The following is an 18,832-nucleotide window of genomic DNA, read 5'->3' as shown; positions in this document are numbered from 1 at the left end:
AAAATGTGTGACTGCCATTAAATGATTGGGAAGGTTTACAAGGTTTGCAGCGGACTTAACAACATATTGCGTGATTTTAATTATTTTGTGATCTTTATAGTTGTTTACTATTTCTTAGGAGCTTATCAGGTCTCCTTTACATTTTTGAATTCTGGTAGATCATAACAACATACTTTGATATCTGTTTTCAGGTGATTGAATGGTGGATTTAGGTGAGAATCTCATTGTTGGGTTTTACATAAGGATTAGATTAAACTCTGCACATATGTGCATGAACTTTTGTCATTCTCCTATTATTGCAGCTACTGAAGCAGAAACTCGGTAGTACTATATATACACGATTGTAAGTGCTTCTCTGACTGTTACCCATCCTTTTAGGTGGGTTCAATGGGGTCTACACTGCGTTATGTACATTAATGTAATCCGAACAGCAGTATCCTATTTTTCCTACATCCTACTTTAATGTTATATTATAGACAGACTTGACAGACACCGGCTCGCATTGCAAACACATGGATTTAGTTGGAGAGATTTTGCTATTTGATTCACCATACTTATTACCACCAATGATCGGCGGTCACTTTCACCAGTGTAAACCTTATATAACTTCAAGGCTTGTAAATTCTTGGTCACTTACAGAACTACTGGACCCACATTTCCTAAATTTCGTCCATGTATTTGGACTACAACCTTATATTCTAGAGGTTCGTGTTCAGTTTTATTGACTATCACCATGCTTTATTATTGGATACCATTATATTAACATCACCTTTTCCTACCATTTTATTAACTTTACTAATTATCCCTTCTCTCCACTAGTGTACTGAATCATTTATTTCACTGATCTGGGCTTATTGGCATTTTCTGTTTCTTGTCTTTTCTATTTTTTGTCTTTTCTATTTCTTTTGTTCGTTTTTCGGTAACATATTCTGGTGACATTTTCTTATGTTTCTTTTTGCACAAGAATTGGGACTCCGAAAAGGTTTCACACAGTGAATGTTTTTTTGTTCCTGTCTTAGTTATCTGTACTGTGATTTTGGAAATGTGTTTGATTTTACGTTGTTACTCTTTGCAGCCTTGAAGAAGTCACTAGTGTGATGAAACACGTGTTGGCTGTGTATCACAATGCTGCTTATTTCATGTTGTGTTGAAACCTTTATTTGTGTACAATCGGGCCTCAAAAAATCAATAAAATGTTACTAGACCTGCAGGTCGAGGGACTTTAATAATCTACTTGAGCTAATTGTAATTCTTTAGACCCATACACTGGTTTCAAATGATGATCCTAGGCAAATATTTTAATTCGCTGACCCGCCATTTTCTTTATTATCACATATGAGAGCACCTTTAAATATGCGAGTTCAGCATGTGTGCTATGCGAAAACTTTTTTGTTTGATTTAGTAGACTAAACCTTTGATCCATATTGAATACAAATGTAGTCACATATAGGATACACATTACCCCCTACTTGCCTCTTAGTTCATTAACAGCATTGTCGTCAGGGTGGCAGCAGGCATGTTTCTAAAACCATGTTTAAAACCTATCACTTTTAATAAATACATATCTAAAGCACGAAGTCATAGCACACGACCACTTGCAATCAGCAGATCAGATTTTACATTGAAATGGCCACAGAATTTCCCACTGACATGCAGTTTTACTGATAAAACTACAGTGTACAAATGATACTGTTTGGATATCAGTTTCTGTAAATATTTGTCATTTGCACAAGTAAAGTGTTCTGATTTGTTTTGCTCCATTACACTTCTCAATTACAAAATAATTTGCTTTTGTAATTGCTGATATATTTTGAAATATTTGTACTTTTCATTATAAGCTATTTAAATTTTAAATGTTAGTAAAAACTGACATCTTAGAGCCTTTTGTTTCACAATGATTGTCAGACAACTCACTTGACAAAAATCTCTAACTTTAGTGAGAGAAAAAAAAATAAGCTCCATTTTCCATGCAACAATAAGTAAACAGACAAATTGATGTTTGGCCTCTTTCCTCGAACAGACCGCAAATGTGTCAAGATAAAATAAAGATTTAAAGGTATCTGTATTGCTCATTCACTTTCTGAATGAACAAAACACCTGTTCCTTTGAAGATTATGTTCACTCACAAGAACTGACCAGTAGGGGCAAAACGTAGTTCGGCCTGATAAAATCTGACTCGTTATTGTGAGTGGGCGAGTAAATTTTTCGAGCCTGACAATAAACAGAATTGGGTTGAACCTATCAGAATTGTTACTCAATTGGAATTATATATTGTTCATCGGACTGCTTAACGAGTACTTTGATATGTTTTGTAAAAACGTATTGTGCAGTGGGTCCTTTCATCTGCTGCATTTGACAGCTTTAGTACAAAAGGGGGTGGTGATGGACGGAGCATCTGAACCAATCAAACACTCAAACCCAGTCAACAGATCTGGGTTTAATCCATCACCGTTCTTTAGCCCACTCTGCCACCCCAGTTCAGACATGGCCATATGCAAATCAGTCTGACCCTGTGCCTCATGGGAACAGTCCAGCCCGAACTGCCAAGCCATGTCTTCCCTGGACCGGAAACAAGCTTCCGAGGACCGGTTTCTGGTATTTCAGCCGTCTTCAGCCGGCTTGCTTGAATCCAGTGGCAAAGTGAGCCAGGGACCAGTAGTTTGTCCAGATATCTGTTATAGTACAACCATATGACGTCTACAGGATACATTTACCCACTAAATTTGTATTTCAATAGGTGTGATTTTTTTTTTTTTATACCGCTACTACCGTTTTCTGTTTTTGTAATAAATATTCTGGAAAGATATAGATTAACTGTTTCATATTATGGCATTTTCCCAGGGGCACTCCTGGTTCAGGCCATGATTAAACGTATTAAGAGTGAATATCCAGTATATTTCCCGTTTTTTTCTTATTTTGTCACCACCCATATTGTTGGGTTTGTGAATCTTTTCTAGAATTCGCCATTTTATTCTATAATCTATAAATACAAAGAATCAATGTGAATTATTGTATTTACAAGGTGATTGTGCTTCCTGTCTGGAATAAAACATGGGAGTGCTTGTAACCAAAGCATAACCCTTGCAATTTAATTAGACACAAAAAAAGAGACTTCTGAGAAAATAATCTCTGTATGCAAATACATAACAACTATTTGTGGATAAATTATATTTCTGTTTGAATACAAAAAGAGAGGAGACCTAGAATGATTAGAGTAGGATTACATCGGACTATAAGTAGCTTTCCGATAATAATTAGCCAATATGAAAAGAAATAAGACTCTGAATAATCAGCGTAGGATTACATCGGACCCTAAACAGTATTCTGACAACAATCGGCTTAGGTAGGAGTATAACTTTAAATATGGGCGTCGGCCTAGAATGCCGGCCATTAGAAACCCAGAGTATAAATACCAATAGGAAGGTAGTTTACAAATCCCTTCCTTGAAACGAATGACCGGTACCTGGTGAGAATACGAGAACAGAACATCTTTCTGGTAAGCGTTACTCTGCCCCTGGCCCTCGCGTCTTAAACAGTTGCCCTTTTAAACAGTGGTACAACATAAGTTTAATTTCCTATCGTTATATTCTCAGAGATCCCTTTAAGAAGAACACCACGTCTTGGAGCTACACTCAACAAGACTGGATGTTTATTAACGCGAGAGGTCCCTGAAATACACGAGACTCGGGATTTTTTGCCGAGAAAAATTGTTTGTTTAAGGTAGGAAGACGTGTCACGATAAAATGAGAAGAGCGCTGACGATATTCGTCTAAAAATAAAAATAATATGAATATTCATTATAGTTCTTTCGTCGCTATAGGGTCTTAACAGGATTATCCTTTTGGCTCGCAACGCCCTGAGCGATCCACCTATCATCATCAACCAGTGTGTACTGGCTTCATTAACTGTCCCGCTTCATTTTAAAGCAGACCTCGAGGCGGTAAGATACTTAGTAGCAATTTATACTTGACAAAACCTTTTGAAATCCGATTTTTAAAGTGTTACATCAATCGGTATCCTAATATGTAACCATATTTTTCATCAGAGAGGACAGGTTTTCCGAAAAAAGAAATAGATGTTCCATATTTTTAAGTCGCAAAGAGTGAGATGGGAGCAGTGAAATCTTAATTAAAAGGTATGGCGATACTATATGAACAAAAGATCGCGTCTATACAAACTAAGAGCTTAGATTTATTAAAATAAAATAAAATTCAAATAGAATGAAAGACCTAGATGTGTTGTCCTGTCTTTTCAGATTTCACATACCATGAAATAAATATTCGAAGGTGCCTCACTCTTCGCTACAACTACACGGGGATTTCAAAGTACTTTAAGAAATAAAGTTTATACAAGGTAAAAAAACGGAACACTAAAGATATAAAACTAGACAACTGTAAGCGTGTTACACGATGAATGAGGATAGTTGAAAATGAAATGTTAGGGATACCAGAACAAAAATAAATAAATAGTTTAAAAGATTAAAACTTTAGTCAGCTTTACTTTACGTCCTATATTGGCTACTGATAGAACATGAATATACTCTCTTTCTGTCTTCGGAATTCTATCTCTATTTTTTCTTGATCCATCACTTACAATTTCCCTTATGTGAATGATTTGTGGAAAAGAAATACCCTACGGTTTAAAGTATAGGTTTTGAAGGGGTTATAAGAAAATAATATGACTAATTATGGGATTTTGACTAAAAAGTGATCCATATGTTTTCATCAAAAAAGTCCTCTAAATGTGGACATCGTACCAAAATCTCAGAAAATAACTATATAGAAGAAAGATACCGCTCTATGTATATCTGTTGGTAAACAAACTGAATATGTATTCAAATCTTTTAGGACCCCCCCTTTTGTCTCTAAGTACCTCCAATGGAATATCCTTTTTCTATACATATCCAATACTATGCTATGTTTAGAGAGTGAGATATTGCTGATAAAGAAATAAATAAGAATCAGTATGTCAATAGCAATTTCTTCTCTCTAGGTGTTAAATAAACAAAATGTGATCATGCACTATAACACTTCTGCTCTATATAAAAATGAAAACTGAAAATGTCTTGTTCTTTTTAGAGTATTGGGCTGCAAAAATTTGTCCTGAGGAAGACACCACGTCGTGTCGAAACACGTTGGCAGACTACAGCCGCAATATCAATACATAAGACAACAATATTGTCTATTGAATGTTTTTTAATCAAATATGTTTTATGCTTAAGAAATATATGTTTTATACTAATTTAGTAATGTATATAAGATACAAATGTGAAATTACTTTCTCTTTTTAAATTAAAAATATCCTTTTTGATATAAATTTTTTATTGTTGTGTTATAGTTTATGCTTATCATTCATGATTTTGAGTACATAGCTAGTATGGTTCTTTGTTTGAGATAGCCTGGGATGATATCTTCACACTGAGGACGGCTGATGGCCAGAGACCGGTCCGAGGATGCTTGATTCCGGTCCAGGAAAGACATGGCTTGGCAGTTTGGGCTGGACTGTTCCCATAAGGCACAGGGTCAAGGCTGATTTGCATATGACCATGTCTGAACTGGGGTGGTGTGGAGTGCAAAAAAACGATGGATTTAGGCCCAGATCTCTGTACTGGGGTGAATGTATGACGTTGTTCTGCATTCTGTCCATCAACTGTTGTTTTTGCACTGGATTCAAGATAGCATGGCTGATGAGGATTATGAACCCGAAATCGGTCCCAGGATGCTTGTTTCTTGTCCAGGGAAGACATGGCTTGGCAGTCCGGGCTGGACTGTTCCAATGAGGCACAGGGTCAGACTGATTTGAATATGCCTATGTCTGAACTGGGGTGGTGGAGTGAACAAAAGAATGGTGATGGATTAAACCCAGATCAGTTGACTGGGGGTGAGTGTTTGATTTGCTCAAACGCTCCATCCATCATCCTCTTTGGTATTGCTTTGTTCGCCCTAAGTTGGCAGGCTATGCCCAGACGTGGGTCCATTGCTCACTTTGCCACTGGATTGAAGATAGCCTGGCTGATGAGGGTTATGAACCCGAAACCGGTCCAAGGATGCTTGTTTCTTGTCCAGGGAAGACATGGCTTGGCAGTTCGGGCTGGACTGTTCCCATGAGGCACAGGGTCAGACTGATTTGCATATGTAATGTAATGTAAAAATTCTTATAGAGCGCACTTACACCAAACGGTTTCTTGGCGCTATGGGCAAAAGGGAGACAGATAAGGAGAGGTGAGAACGGGGAGGAGAAAGAGGGACGGGGGGGCAGAAGGAAGACCTAGTTATGTGCTTTACAGAACAAGTGGGTTTTCAGTAGAGACCTGAAGTGGGGTAAGAGGTGGTAAGCCTAAACTCTAAAGGGAGTGCGTTCCAAAAAGAAGGGGCAAGAAACGAGAATCTGAGCCCTCCATGTTTCTTGCGTTTAAAAGTGGCTATCTTAAGTAAGGCAAGATGGGAGGATCGGAGGTTACGGGAGGGGGCATAGTGGTATAGGAGAGAAGAGATGAAGGCTGGGCTGAGGCCGGCCAGCGCTTTAAAGATGGTGCAGCCTAGTTTGAAGTTACAACGTTCGGCTACAGGGAGCCAATGAAGGGTTTTTAACAGTGGACGAACATGCTGGTGCCTGGGCTGTTTGAAAATCAATCGTGCAGCCTGGTTCTGAACCAGCTGGAATCGATTCAACTGGTAGGCAGGAATGCCAACATAAAGGGAGTTGGCATGTCTGAACAGGGGTTGTGGAGTGAGCAAAAGAATGGTGATGTATCAAACCCATATCAGTTGACTGGGGGTGAGTGTTTGATTTGCTCAAACGCTCCGTCCATCATCCTCTTTGATATCGCTATACTCAAATGGCAGCAAAGAGAGATGGAGAGAGAAGCAAACGTTGCTTGGAAGAACACAGTGCTTTGTTTGTCAAACTTTAGCTGACGTATTTATTGCAGTGCCGTCTTAACGCATGGGCATTCTGGGCAGTTGCCCAAGGGCCCCTAGAGCATAGGGTCACATGTAGACCAGAATGTAACTCTAATTTTCTGTTAAACATTTTTATTCCTATGAGCACTTGTGTAGGCAGAACCCAATGCACTGCTTTGCCCGGGGGCCTATAATGCTGGTAGGATGGCCTTGATTTATTGTATTTGCATAAGGCATTGCTAAGGCGGACAGGGTGGCCACACACTAGGGTTGCCCCTTTGTACTTATGAATCTGATAGGTACAAGCTGGACATTGCACGGATAGGAGCTGGTATATTATTATTATTATTGCATTTGTTGCGCAACAGCTACCCACAAAGGGTTTCCCGGCGCGAGATTTGTAGAGATGTTTACAAATTGACAATGGTATAGGATTGACATGCTCGTCATTATAATAGGGAGGGCCACTATCTGTGTGGGCCAATGTCTGGGAAGGTGGGCTTTGTACCTGTTTGTGCCACGCCTGGGAGAGACATATGAGCTGAGCACATTTGAAAGCATAAGCTGTTTGTCTGGGGCTGTTTGTAGGCAGTCTCCCCTGGACAATTGATTGTTATTTTGCTGTCCCTCCTGTGGATCATGCAGCTGTTCCCTGCTGGAACCTGCAGTCTGTTTGCCTGGGATGGTTTGTGCATTTTCTCTCCCGAACTATTGATTGTTCTTTCCCCGTCCTTCCCACCATGTCCCTTGCAGCTGTCCCCTCTTGGAACCTTGGTCTGTTTGCCCGGGGCGCTTTGGAGGCGCTCTCTTCCTACGCTCTTCGTTGTTCTTGTCCCTCGCGTGGCCCCTGCAGCTGGCCCCTGCTGGAATCTATGGCCTTGACACAGGCTCAGCCAGGCAGCAATAAGTGGGGTGTGGGGAGTAAGGGAAATGGCTTCCAGGGAGTGCCTGAGTGAGCTGACAACCCCGGCTGCTTAATCCTTCTGGGCAGGTGAGCAGAAGGCGAACGAGAAGCAGCTGCTACGGCTGACCTATGGGGGGCTGATCTGTCCTACGGGCAAAGTTAGAGAGCTGGGTTACAGAGGTCTCCGCTTTCCAGGGCATATATATACATGGGCATCTGAGCCAGGCCAGTTGTTTTTGCTTTTCGTTCTGGGACATGTAGTCTTTATTTTGTAATGGGATACAGAAAATAAACCCCAGAATACGAGCTGAGCTAGTGAATCAAGGACCTGTGAAACTTGAGGGCCATTCTATCAATCAGGGTAAAACACAACTGCTCCCCCATGATGGTCTCAAGGCGCCGGGGCGGGCAGCTCTGTTGAGTGCTGGGGTCATCCGAAGAGCCAGATCTTGAAGTCCTTCCTGAATTGGCGCAATGTGGGAGATTGCCGGCCATGGACGGGGAGGGCGTTCTAGGCTTTGGCTGCAGGGTAGGAGAAGGACTTTCCTCCCTTGGCTCACACTCTGAAGCCTATAGCTCATCCATGGTCATAGCTATCAATAATGCAGCGGGTACCTGGCAGTAAGGCCCAGAGGTCTGACGGGCCCACAGCAGGGTTTTAAGTCGGGTGGGTTCCCCTGGGGGGTCAGACCAGCCACTAATTAAAAACTGCCTTCGAAACTGGGCTTTGTATTCATGACTCGAACTTTAAACTTTACAGATGGAAACTGTGACCGATTTCTCAATAATTACTGTAAAAACCCTTACGGAAAACCTAGTCAGTGATGTATTCCCTGTTTACATTTCCTATTTTACATTTCTTTTTTGTGTGCATTTCCTAAGAGTAGTTGCTTTTTCCAGATGTGTTTCTGCAGTGTTTTTTAATGCAACATATACCCCTTGAATGGTGCATACAGTGAGCTATGTCACCTCCAGGTGTCTGGGTGAGTTCAGTTTGAGGGTGGACATTTATGACGGGGAACAACAATTAAGAGCTAAGGAGCCGAGGTGTAAGGCACTGTGACTTTCTCAAAGTACTGGTCAGTGGGTCATAAATGTATTCAGACTACATGCTAATCTAGTCCTTGGTCTCTCTACAAAGTACATAGAGCGATGGTCACATATGTGCCATTTCTAATCGTACTTCTGTAAGAAAGTGTGTGAAAAACATAGCTGTCCAAATAACACAACCAAACGAAAAGAAAATGCTGTCATTGCAGGTGAGAGGGTGGTTTGCGTGTGAGGGAGGATGTTCCAGTGGAAGAGATTAAATTAAACATGTGCACAAGAGAGTGATAAGATGGTGATGAAGAGTCAAGAGATAATGTGTGATGTATGCAGGTGGAGGATATTGAGAGAGATAGTGGGGAATATAGGAGTATAATTAGTGCTTAATTTGAGCCTGTGGTTTCCGCTGCTTGGATCCGGCACTTAAATGTCTGCATCAGCGCTTATGACCAGTAGTCACAAGGTGGCGCTGTATCACGAATTTAGAGATGAGCATAACAACAGTTAATTATTAATTCAATGTACAATAAAAACGACTATTACCTGCCTTCCGAACCATTCTTATAGCTTGAGGGCCTGATATAGTATGAATTGTTACACTTGGAAGAGTGTGATGGTTATAGTTGTGTTGTTACTATCATTGGCAGCATAGCCATGCCCCCATGTAAATGAGGGAACGCCCTCTGAAGATAGTGCTGGGGATTTATGTGGGCCAGCGCTATCGGTATTAAAGTAAGGGATGCACATGCATATACGTCCCCTTCTGTAATACCAAAGTGCCCCGGGGGGACGCAAAGTGGCCGCAAACACCCGTTGTGCTCCCAGGGCACTTGATAATACAACCCATGAAATCTGATGTATATTGCTCATTAGTGGTCAACTTGAACAACACTTTTGATCATTTTCACAAGGTGTGGGCCTATAGGCATGGGACCTTTAACGGATGACGACTTTAGGGAGGCATGAGCCGCCCCCCCCCGGCTGAAAAACTGCTATTGCCCCACAATTAAGCTCATCCGGATGTAATATCTACACGGTCTATTCTGCGCGGGAAAGACTGTGGGGGATGGGTGTGATAACTTCACAGAACTGTCTGAAATTTGTAGCTCTAGGACGTGATTTGATGCACACTGTGTGGGGCCTGCAAGTGATTTTTGCCCTTCTTGAATGGGGTGCTTACATGCCTGGAGGCAGGTGTTGGAAACCCTAAATTTGCACTTCTCCAAGTAACGACTGACACACACACAGATTGTAATGAATACCAAACCACTCTGATGGGGTTGGGATTGGTTGTACCAAAGAGGGACATTGCCAAAGAATGGAACAGCACTGCCCCTCCACCTCTGGAAGGGTGGAAGAGTGCCTTGGGCCGCCTCATGAGCTTGGAGAGCCCCGTTTACGTGTCCAGAAGTTACCCGCAGAAGCACTAAGTGGTCATTCGACTGTTTCTCTTACAAACTATGCTGTTGCATTATGGTATCCGCATTCACCATTCTTGTTCTATCAGTGGCTAATTTGTTTGAGATAAAATCAATAGTTTTTTTTTAAAAAACAAGTAGGACTGGGTCAGAGTCAGTAGTGAGACGCATGAGCGACTGTGACTGCTTATACTATCACTCACTACACTGTCACAGCATGTCTATGTCCACCAGTGGGTCAGTCTGCGGCCGCCTCCCCGTCTCCTTTCTATAGACCCCTGCCCAGCATCTGCATGACAATGATTTTGCTGGCTCGACTCTTGCTTTGGCTCTTAGAGCCAAACTGGGACCCAGGCTCGGGTCTGGCTTGGTTCTTGTAAATTCTCTGGCTCGCCCACCTCTGTCCCTAATGACTCCTACCTCCGTCTCGCTCCTCTACCTCAACGGAACCCCTTTCCTCTCTGTCCCAACTCTTCCCGACTTTGGTCCCGTGTTATTCCTTTCAATGCTTCTGTCTCGCATTCCACACTCCCCGTCACCTATCCCGCTTTTCTGCCATTCCTTGTACATACTTTTCTCTCCGTCTGTTAATTTTCACTCCTGTCTAATTATCACCTTCAAGCGTCCTCTATACTTTCTCTCTCCTTCACACCCCGACTTTCATTTTCTCCAAGTTACCTTTACTGTAGCTCTCTTCCTGTCCAGATCTTCCTGTAGTCTCCCCCATTTTTTGCACCCCCTTCTTTTTCGCCTCCTGCCGTTTATTTTTCTATTCCTCATTCTGTGCGCCCGCACCTAGAGTCTCACCCTCCCTCTCTAGCTTTTGCCGGGCTTGCTCTGTTCCGTGCACAGCTGATCGACATATTTCCACTCCCTGGAGCCCGAGCAGCTGGGCGAAGGCAGCTGATCCTGAGTTTGGATGAAGAGAACTCTCTGGGCGCGGAGGGGTGTTCCCCTCACCGGGTGCGCAGCGGACTGAGCTCAGAGCGCGGCAATGGAATGTCCCGGCCAAAAGGCCCTCCCAGTGTACGCGTTCGTCGCGCTCCACTCAACGCATGCATGCCCCCATCCAGTATCACGTGCCCGCTCGGGCGCCTTGCCACCCCACGCACACAGTCCTGTGCTCCACATGGCTTCGGGTCCCAGTGCCACTGCACTAATGGTAGCTGCACCCCTGCCGTGCACATACCCATCTCTCAGCTTGTTTACTTACTCATCCTCTGACACATTTTCGTCCTTTTTTTTCTTAACAAATACCCATACGCTCTACCCACCAGGACTGGGATATTATTATACTAGGAAGCACTCGTCCTGAGGGACTTATTGAGTAGACTTTGTGAAAGATCAGTGGTGTCTGTATTTTGAATCAAAACACCTTCAGACAATAACAAATGTATGCAGAAAAAAATCTACCCATAGAAAGTCTCAGTTTTATGCTATTGGTAGATTTCATATTTGCAATACACTGTGTTTATGACAATATTGCAGGAGCCTCAGTGTGCGAACAGAACATTGGAAACCTAAGTAATATACAACATAAAATAACAACACTGTGCTATCCCCCTCATCTTTTTAACAATAATTCCCAGACCTTCCACCCCACACATTTATCTGCCTACATATGCATGCATTCATCCTCCAACCCACGTAGGCTCACAAACCACCCATCCCAGGGGTGTATACATCCTATGCGTCCACACATTCATTCGCTGGCACACGCACAAACGACACCTCCAGCCCACGCAGACCGGCATCCCACCGACCATAATTGTCTTCTCTCCCACGCACATTTCATTCTTGGTTCCACAAACACATTGATCGCCCCCCACTGGTAGACCCCCCTCCTTCCAGCCGTGCACAGCTGCATTTTATATACCTTACATCCATACCATACAGCCTCTGCCTCACAAATGAACTCATCCTCCAGGTTCCATCACCTGCAGCCACAAATCCTACAGCCAGGGATACTCTCATTCTGCATCCCTTTCATAAACGAATCTCCCACCCCGTACACTCATTCACCCTTCCCTCGCCCCCTGTGAGTCAGTGTTTGCTTAGGAGGGATCCGCGCATCCTCACTTGCCCCAGTAATGGTCCTTCTCTGCTCCCCGGGGCATCGGTTGCCTCGCTGGTTCTTCTGGCTCCCTTCCGCACCCAATAAGTACATCTCTGTGAGCCTCAAAAGACCCGGCTGCTCCCTCCCACCCTCTTACGGCAGAACGAACGGAGGAAGGAAAATGGCTTCTCTGTGGCATTTCTTTGCAGACTCTGCCAAGCTGCCATCTTCACCCACAATAAGACTTGTTGTGTGTCAGAATCCTTTCTGCCGCCAATGGCAGGGAGAGCGGCTGCCAAGGCCCTGCGCACGGATGTTCTCACCGCCACATCTTTCAGTCACACAAAGTGGCGCCTCCAGGGTAGAACCAGTGCCCTGGCTGCTTTCCTCCTGCCCCCTCCTCACTCTTGTCCCATATCACCAAACGTATTATAAAAAGCAAAGAGCATTTTAAAAGAAAAAAACTGAACCTTGACTCTAGCTAAGCCTGCAGGAGGATGCAGAATTGTAGAGGAAGAAACAAAAAAAACGCAGCCTTTAAACAAAATGGAAATATGATAGCAATCGAAAAAGAAAACGGGCGTTGGAAAAGGACGGAAGGGCGATTGACAGCAAGAAATACAAAAAATAAAAGAGAATAAGAAATAAACAAGCACTGGCGTTGCCAATAGGTCTCACATTAGGAAAGTGTGGGCTATTGGTATTGCAAATGACATTTTTTTTTTATATGTGCTGGCACTGAAAATATCTAAATTAATAGCATTGTTATTTACAAAGCCAATAGCTTACACTTTTCTAATGCGAGTCCTATTGGCTATGGGAATGCTTGTTGTTAGCCAGCAAGGACAGTGCTGTTGTGGTGCTGAGTGATGCTGTTATGGTGCTGAGTGATGCTGTTATGGTGCTGAGTGATGTGGTGGTGTATTAGAGTGATGTGGTGGAGTCCCAGAGTGATGTGGTGGTGTCCCAGAGTGATGTGGTGGTGTCCGTGAGTGATGTGGTGGTGTCCCAGAGTGGTGTGGTGGTGTCCCTGAGTGGTGTGGTGGTGTCCCTGAGTGGTGTGGTGGTGTCCCTGAGTGATGTGGTGGTGTCCCTGATTGATTTTGTGGTGTACATCAGTGATGTGGTGGTGTCCCTGAGTGCTGTGTTGGTGTCCCTAAGGGCTGTGGTGGTGTCCCTGAGTGCCGTGTTGGTGTCCCTGAGGGCTGTGGTGATGTCCCTGAGGGCTGTGGTGGTGTCCCTCAGTGCTGTGGTGGTGTCCCTCAGTGCTGTGGTGGTGTCCCTGAGTGGTGTGGTGGTGTCCCTGAGTGGTGTGGTGGTGTCCCAGAGTGAGGTGGTGGTATCCCAGAGTGATGTGGTGGTGTCCGTGAGTGATGTGGTGGTGTCCCAGAGTGATGTGGTGGTGTCCGTGAGTGATGTGGTGGTGTCCGTGAGTGATGTGGTGGTGTCCCAGAGTGATGTGGTGGTGTCCGTGAGTGATGTGGTGGTGTCCGTGAGTGATGTGGTGGTGTCCAGAGTGGTGTGGTGGTGTCCCTGAGTGGTGTGGTGGTGTCCCTGAGTGGTGTGGTGGTGTCCCTGAGTGGTGTGGTGGTGTCCCTGAGTGATGATGTGGTGACAGTGTGTAACAATATATATGTATATGTGCGAGTATGGTTTATTTTGGGATTGAGAGAGTTTGATTGCTGCTTTTACATGTTTTAACTGTATATATTTTGTTTAATCGGTGTTATTGCGTTATGGACATTTATGTAAACATGCAATTACACCGGGGGTCCGTCTTTCCTTTAAATAATGTTAGTTAACGAAATCTTACGAGAAAGTGAACTCCTTGTAGTTCACATCTCCGTGTTCCTTTTACACTCGTACATGAGCTATTCTCTTCGGTGGACGAAGATGGGGGTGCTTTTAAGTTCTTGCAAGAGGAGCCTCAGGGGGCCAGTATTATTAGGGTGCGGGTCGATATGTCTTTTGAAGCAGATGGCTTATTTAATGAATTGAAAAATTGAATTGTAAGGAGAGTGCAAATCTGTCTGTTCTTAATTTGGGGGATTAATTTAGACGGTCGTGTTTGTAGTGTACACGATGTGAGTAAATGCAGACTGCAGTAATGTCTTTAAGGATGTTTGCATTAGGAGATGCTAGGAGGTGTAAATCCTGGCACAGTTAGTAAAAGGCACACTGGCAAACCGTGAGTTATGCGCATGCGTGGTGACTTGGAGAGAAGATGAGTAGTGACGACTCAACAGCTGTAAGGGAGTGGGCCCAGGGGGGCGATGAGATAGGAGATGTACCAGGGGAGCGGTGCAGCTGTAAGTAAGGATGTGATGTCGAGGAGACAGTGTGTAGGGAGTGCTGCAGTACGTAACAATGAGGATCGTGTTCTCGTGTGGGGGGGGATTGGGGATGAAGCTTCTAGTAAGGATGGGTGATGTAAGATGGAGGAGTAGGGGATGCCTCTGGAAATGAAGAGTGGGGATGTAGGGCAAGTGTTGATAATTACTAATGGCCAGGAGTGACGAGTGTAGAGGGAGTGGCACAGCTGGGGGACATGATGTGGCGTAACGGTCAGAGCTGCCAACCGACTCAAACTGTCTCCTTCCGAGGTCAATAAAATGAGTACTATCGCGGGTAATAGTAACGTATGTTATTGACGCCCCCTGGCTTCGCTGATTTATTGCTACATAAAGTATCAAACATTATATTCGGATTAGTAAGGAGTTTCATTTAGGGCTGTGCTTAATATGGCCCATTTATCTAGCTGGTGATGCCCCTTATCCAACGGAACACAGGCCCTCTCCCGCAAACCCCCAGGAAACCCGCCCTCTTTGTTTCACCGTCAGAGAGAGTTTGATTGCTGCTTTTACATGTTTTAACTGTATATATTTTGTTTAATCAGTGTTATTGCGTTATGGACATTTATGTAAACATGCAATTACACCGGGGGTCCGTCTTTCCTTTAAATAATGTTAGTTAAGGAAATCTTACGAGAAAGTGAACTCCTTGTAGTTCACATCTCCGTGTTCCTTTTGCACACGTACATGAGCTATTCTCTTCGGTGGACGAAGGTGGGGGTGCGTTTAAGTTCTTGCAAGAGGAGCCTCAGGGGGCCAGTATATTAGGGTGCGGGTCGATATGTCTTTTGAAGCAGATGGCTTATGTAATGAATTGAAAAATTGAATTGTAAGGAGAGTGCAAATCTGTCTGTTCTTAATTTGGGGGATTAATTTAGACGGTTGTGTTTGTAGTGTACACGATGTGAGTAAATGCAGACTGCAGTAATGTCTTTAAGGATGTTCGCATTAGGAGATGCTAGGAGGTGTAAATCCTGGCACAGTTAGTAAAAGGCACACTGGCAAACCGTGAGTTATGCGCATGCGTGGTGACTTGGAGAGAAGAGGAGTAGTGACGACTCAACAGCTGTAAGGGAGTGGGCCCAGGGGGGCGATGAGATAGGAGATGTACCAGGGGAGCGGTGCAGCTGTAAGTAAGGATGTGATGTCGAGGAGACAGTGTGTAGGGAGTGCTGCAGAACGTAACAATGAGGATCGTGTTCTCGTGTGTGGGGGGAGGGATTGGGGATGAAGCTTCTAGTAAGGATGGGTGATGTAAGAGGGAGGAGTAGGGGATGCCTCTGGAAATGAAGAGTGGGGATGTAGGGCAAGTGTTGATAATTACTAATGGCCAGGAGTGACGAGTGTAGAGGGAGTGGCACAGCTGGGGGACATGAGGTGGCGTAACGGTCAGAGCTGCCAACCGACTCAAACTGTCTCCTTCCGAGGTCAATAAAATGAGTACTATCGCGGGTAATAATAACGTATGTTATTGACGCCCCCTGGCTTCGCTGATTTATTGCTACATAAAGTATCAAACATTATGTTCGGATTAGTAAGGGGTTTCATTTAGGGCCGTGCTTAAAATGGCCCATTTATCTAGCTGGTGGTGCCCCTTATCCAACGGAACACAGGCCCTCTCCCGCAAACCCCCCAGGAAACCCGCCCTCTTTGTTTCACCGTCAGATGAAATTCTGACACCAACGGTGCAACTAATAACTGAAGTCCGTGGGCCTGATTTGACATGAAGCACGACACAGACGCTGCGCCGATAATTACAATCATCAAAAAAGCACAACAGAAAGAAAAAAAAAGAGACCGCTAAATTCTCATAAATTAACAGATTTGGACAGTACATGCATGTTAGTAATAAGTGTACACAGTAAATGAACCGCACAGGGAACAGAGACTCCCGCACTTTCATTTACGAGTGGCGTAAAGTGGACGTTGGAGAAATCTATAAGGAAGGAAGTAAAAATGAGACGACCTATTAATGTAAAAAGTCATATACATTTTAAAAGTCTGCGCTGTCACGTGTAAGACGGTGTCCACGCTTGTTATTGACAAACATGATGTATCCTCCATCCTGGCTTCAGGCCGATTGAAGTTCTCATTTGCTGGCTGACACTTTGGTGCCTTCACACTCAGGATGTTTTTGTTGTTTGCCCGCAGGTTTTATGGCTTTTGCAGCTCAAAGGAGGAGAGAGGGGGAAGTATGGGGCGAGAGAGGACAGTGCCAGAGGAGAGAGAGGCGACAGGAGGAAGAGAGCGAGCGGCAGAAGGGGTGGGAGGTGGGCTCGAGTGGGAAGAGAGAGTGACGCGGAAGACTAGCAGCAGGGAGCAAGTAGATTGGAGGAGAAAGATAGATGGGCGAGTTAGGTGGAGAGCGAAAGCTAGAGAAGGAGGCAAGAAGCTGGCAAATGTGGGCCGGGAAACTGAAAGTACGGCCGGCCAGCGGCCAGCCATGAATAATTAGGGGAGGAGAAGCCACACAGCACACGTTGGGAGAAGCCCTTTGATGTGCTGTGCGGCCGTGAAAAAATGCAATTAGGAGGGAGGGAGGCTGATGCGTGTGCTTGTTTGGTCACGTGATTCACGTGAACTTAAAGAAAACCGCACGAACGAAACCCTTGGTTTCACGAGCATTTTGAGCACTTGAATTCTCGCTCCGCTCAATACGCTTGCTCGCATTGATAGGTCGCGAGACCTAAAAAAGAGGGTGAAAGTGTAATGCTTAACCCTTGCTTGTTCACACTACTCAAAAATACTTGTTAGAGTTGGTCCCACCAATTTTATCTGTGCCCTTTAGTATGTCTCACTTTAAAATCATGTCTCACAGCCTTTGGGATATTCTAAGTGTTTTTTCCTAGGAAAGGATGTCTTTGCAGGGATCCTAAATTGTTCCATGGCGTGCACGATTAGATGCAACCTTCCTAGTGTTATCCTTTGCAGACTGGTACTTGGACTTTAACTTTTGCCTTTCCTATTTGTTATTTATACATGCACCGGACATCAAGGAGTGACGCAGGCCTGGATAAGGTCTTGGACACCTCACTTTGACCTCCTAATACCACCAGGCTTTGAAATGCCCCCAAGAGCACTTCATTCTATGCGTGCCCATCTAAAACGACAAGCATTCGATTCTTCAGCAGCTTTTGGTAAAGTTCATAATGTCCTCCTCGTGTCTGCAGGTCAATTTCCCCAGGTAAACTAAATCTGCATTTATGGATCCTTTTCAAGAGATCCTCACTCGCTACGATTAACTGGGCATGCCGAAGACTTCTTTGAACCACCCCAATTACTAAAAGCACACATGCTTCCCGATTACAGTCTCCCCTCAAATATTTTTTTCATTCGACATTTTTTGTTAGGCACGGAACTAGATTGTGAGGCTTCACTGGTATGGCTATATCATTAAATTCACCAGAACATAAGTAGATGCCCTACCATTATTTCTTCTCCTGTTAGCATTTGAAAAGTGATCCCTTAATCCAACGTAAATCGCTCTTAAGCCCTTAGGATAGTTATGTGGACAATTAGTTGTGTACCTTTCCCAGCAGAGTGTCTTCAAGGAGCTTTTTACTTGGGCTTTGGACATGGAAGGGCATTCTGCTCAAGAGAGACATCCGGACTGGCCGGATAGACATATCTCCTCTGCTCAGCATGATCATGGTGGAGATGGTCCCACAGTGAACCAAAAGAAGAAAGATTGTCTCCAAATGCTACTGTGCAGTCCTGGCCACTTTACAAAGAGGAAGTGATGTGGTCAATTGCCTTGATATCTCTTTGAGCAGATACTGCATATTTTTGAGGTCCCTGTCTGATAAAGGTTCAGGTCCAAGTTAAATTTCAGCCAGACCTCATGGAATTACATTGAAAATGTGATTTCATTTATACACGCTTCATATCCCTGACAAGATGCAAAATCACTTTTAGTGGATAGGTAGCACTCTAATTTGTTTGGACGTCAAGAAAGAGAGAGCTTGAATGAATATAGACTTGATTCCCTACCCCAGTGAGATAACAAAAAAATGCCATTGCAGGCACCTTGTCTAGCAATGTGGGGAGGAGTGATAAGTGTAGGCACCTGGTCTGGATTGGTTCCCGATGGCAGGTGACCTACTAAACATCACTATAATGCACCACACGTGGGGATGGTCTTCCCTGATGAGAGC

The 18,832-nt window shown here is 44.0% G+C and overlaps 1 protein-coding gene across 2 annotated transcripts in view; it reads left to right on the top strand.

The window, feature by feature from the left end:
* The window catches only part of EFHD1 (EF-hand domain family member D1), a 343,907-nt gene that overhangs the window by 147,127 nt on the left and 177,948 nt on the right, over positions 1-18,832 (top strand). Inside the window, exon 3 of one of the 2 annotated variants that reach the window (XM_086943853.1) lies at positions 5,079-5,271. The exons of the other annotated variant lie outside the window; for it this stretch is intronic. Within the exon in view, the coding sequence (XP_086799979.1) occupies positions 5,079-5,246 (168 nt within the window). The 3' untranslated portion in view covers positions 5,247-5,271. Of the gene's footprint in view, positions 1-5,078; positions 5,272-18,832 lie in introns of those variants that run through there. 2 annotated transcript variants of the gene reach the window in all.

This window comes from Lissotriton vulgaris, chromosome 11 (genome assembly GCF_964263255.1).
Source record: "Lissotriton vulgaris chromosome 11, aLisVul1.2, whole genome shotgun sequence".
In the NCBI taxonomy this organism is placed as follows: domain Eukaryota; kingdom Metazoa; phylum Chordata; class Amphibia; order Caudata; family Salamandridae; genus Lissotriton; species Lissotriton vulgaris.
Note: the sequence above shows the minus strand (reverse complement) of the source record. Positions and strands in the feature narration are given on the sequence as shown.